Here is a 2560-nt window from a genome sequence, read left to right on the forward strand (position 1 = left end):
CATTATATTTAACAACTAAACAACCAAAATCCTAGCAGTCTAGAATACTAGATAACGTTTTTATTTTGCTGCAGAGACAGTTATGCAAAAACTTTAAATCTTTGGTTTTCAAGGTTCTGAAGCATTTATGTATCTTTCCTAAACTCTATTCTGAATATACACAAGGTCTTTAATACCAGACGGAACTATGTCTTCCCAACCTTCAGTCTAATTAGACATTTCACTGAAGCTCAAGTGAGAATGTAGAGGCTGAAGGACTCTGTGTTGTTTAATGCATTATCAAATAACCTCACCTGCACTATCTTTTGTTTCGCAGTCAGTATTTTAAGATTTTTAGTGTAACAAAACATAATAATGAAATTCAAATCAACTTCTCAATCTACAAGGGTTGTTTTTTGGATGCCTTGCAGTATAATTTCCTCCATGCAAACAGAACAGCACCATTTTTACTATCAAGGCAAGCAGTAGCAAGAAGCAGTTCTTTACTAGTTTGCTTAGAAGCCACCCTCCAACATGCTAATTTGTGTCATTAACATATCATTGTGTAGTAGGGTAAGATAAAAGCGTTTTTGCTCTTAAGTGTCCAGATACATGTTTTAGGGAAACCATCAATGAATGCACAACCTGTATTCAAGAACAGGCAATTATAACTGCTTAGACTTTCATGCTTCAGCTTTGAGCTACAGAATTTGCATATGGAAATACTTCCATTTGACAATTATTTGCACAGCATCCCTGCTTGAAAAAGATAACTATGAAGAAAAAGTGTTGTCTTCCTTCTCTCAGCCCAAATTTACAGTAGGAGACAAAATGATTCTTTACAAAGAGTATTCTGGCAAAACAGTCTTAAGTGAATTTTACTCTTTCTGAAGCCTTTCAGATTTAGAAAAAGTGCTCAACAACAAAAAAAAGCCCAGAATTTACTTGAGTTACTCTCTCATACAGACTGAAAATTTAATGTCAACATCAAGACACATTAAAAACAAAATGCAATGAAAATACAACACTGTCTATAGAGCAAGCCTCAACCTGTGCTGAGGGAATTCCACACAGGCCTACAACTTATTCTGTCCTTTTGAAATGGGAGGCTGGCTTCATAAAGTAAACACCTGGCTATCATAGCTTTTGTATTGGAGCCCTACCACCCAGAGGGAAAACAACAATATTATAGCATATCAAAAGCAAGAAAGATTAATTTACCTTCGTAATATCTGTGCCTGTACATTCAATAAACACATTTTTGGTGTTTATGCTTATTTTTGTATGATCTCCTAAAACATGTAAAGAAAACAAAATGTTAAAAAATGTTATTGCTTTTCTTGCAACAACACTGATACCGACTCCTTTTGTGATCCAGAAAGATGATTGCCATCTTCTGCAGCTTAAAAAGCCACTGTCTACTGCATCAACATTCACAATTCTTACCAGAATAACAGCTCTTTTTATTTTTAAATTTATAAATCAAAAAGAGGAAAGAGACAGAGGGTTATGCTTTACACTGAAAAGAGACACAAACTTACAGGTATCTCAGTATCCCGCTGAAAAAGCAAACTAGCAGACTAGTGGCCATCTGCTGGTTGCAAACTGGTTCTGCACCTCCAGAGCACCTCGTCTTTCCTAGTTTTAAGTAACACGTTTGCATTTGATGTGTGACGTGTGTAAGAAAGCAGCCTTGAGACAGGAATTAAATGTTTTTTAGAAAGTGATTTAGACTGACGAATATCCATAGATATCTAGAGCAGCTGTACAGAAATCTGCCTTGTATTGCCTGTCAGGTATAGATGTGCACTGCATACTTTGAATGAATTTCACTGCTTGTAAGCATATAGCATAGACATACACCGTCCTAGAACTGTATGGGATCATGCCAAATCTAACCTCCTTATCCTTCTCACCTTTCATTGAACCCCGAAGGAGGCAAAGGGAAGCACTCTCTTGGATACACATGGACACTCTTGTTTGCTCTGTTTGACCCTGAGAAAGTCATTCAGCTTCTGTTTTCATTTCCTACCTGAGAAACTAAATCACAGTTAGACTGAAAGTGCACTAAAGATCTTAATAGTGAGACGTCTTGTATGCCCTTCCCTTTGATGCTGTGCTGTACCTCTCTGCAGATGAAATGTATTCAGCATTTCTGGACTCAATTCAAAACAAATATAACCTTTCACTTAAGTGCTTGTAGATAATCCAAAAAGCCAGTAGAGATGTTTACATTTCATTATCTGTTTAAAAAGTACCTTTAACCTGGAAGCGTCTCTCAAATACTGTTCTTTAAACTTAGAGACAGGTATTAAATCTAGCTCAACCTTTTAAACTGATAAAATGTAAGTATGCAATCCTTATACATGGAACGCTCCAAAACTCGAATGAGCCTAACAAAGGATCAGACACAGTGGTTGACACCACCTTCTATGCAGAACAATTGTTCTTACCAGTCCCTGCCACAGAGTTTGAGCTGCCTTTTAAGAAGATTTGGGTTGACTGTTTAAGATATGGATAAGGTTGATTAGGAAAAATACATCCAAAAGGATTATCACTGCAGTTTATCAGTCAGTGTAGG

At 36.6% G+C, this 2560-nt stretch overlaps 1 protein-coding gene across 1 annotated transcript in view; it reads right to left on the reverse strand.

Annotated features, from left to right (window-relative positions):
- Positions 1 to 2560, reverse strand: part of FARSB (phenylalanyl-tRNA synthetase, beta subunit) — a gene marked incomplete at its 5' end in the record, with an annotated part of 38064 nt that overhangs the window by 30707 nt on the left and 4797 nt on the right. Inside the window, one exon of the mRNA XM_010010617.1 lies at positions 1201 to 1271. Coding sequence (XP_010008919.1) covers positions 1201 to 1271 — 71 coding nt within the window. The remainder of the gene's footprint in view (positions 1 to 1200; positions 1272 to 2560) is intronic.

This window comes from Nestor notabilis, unplaced genomic scaffold, assembly GCF_000696875.1.
Source record: "Nestor notabilis isolate BGI_N333 unplaced genomic scaffold, ASM69687v1 scaffold6480, whole genome shotgun sequence".
Lineage (NCBI taxonomy): Eukaryota > Metazoa > Chordata > Aves > Psittaciformes > Psittacidae > Nestor > Nestor notabilis.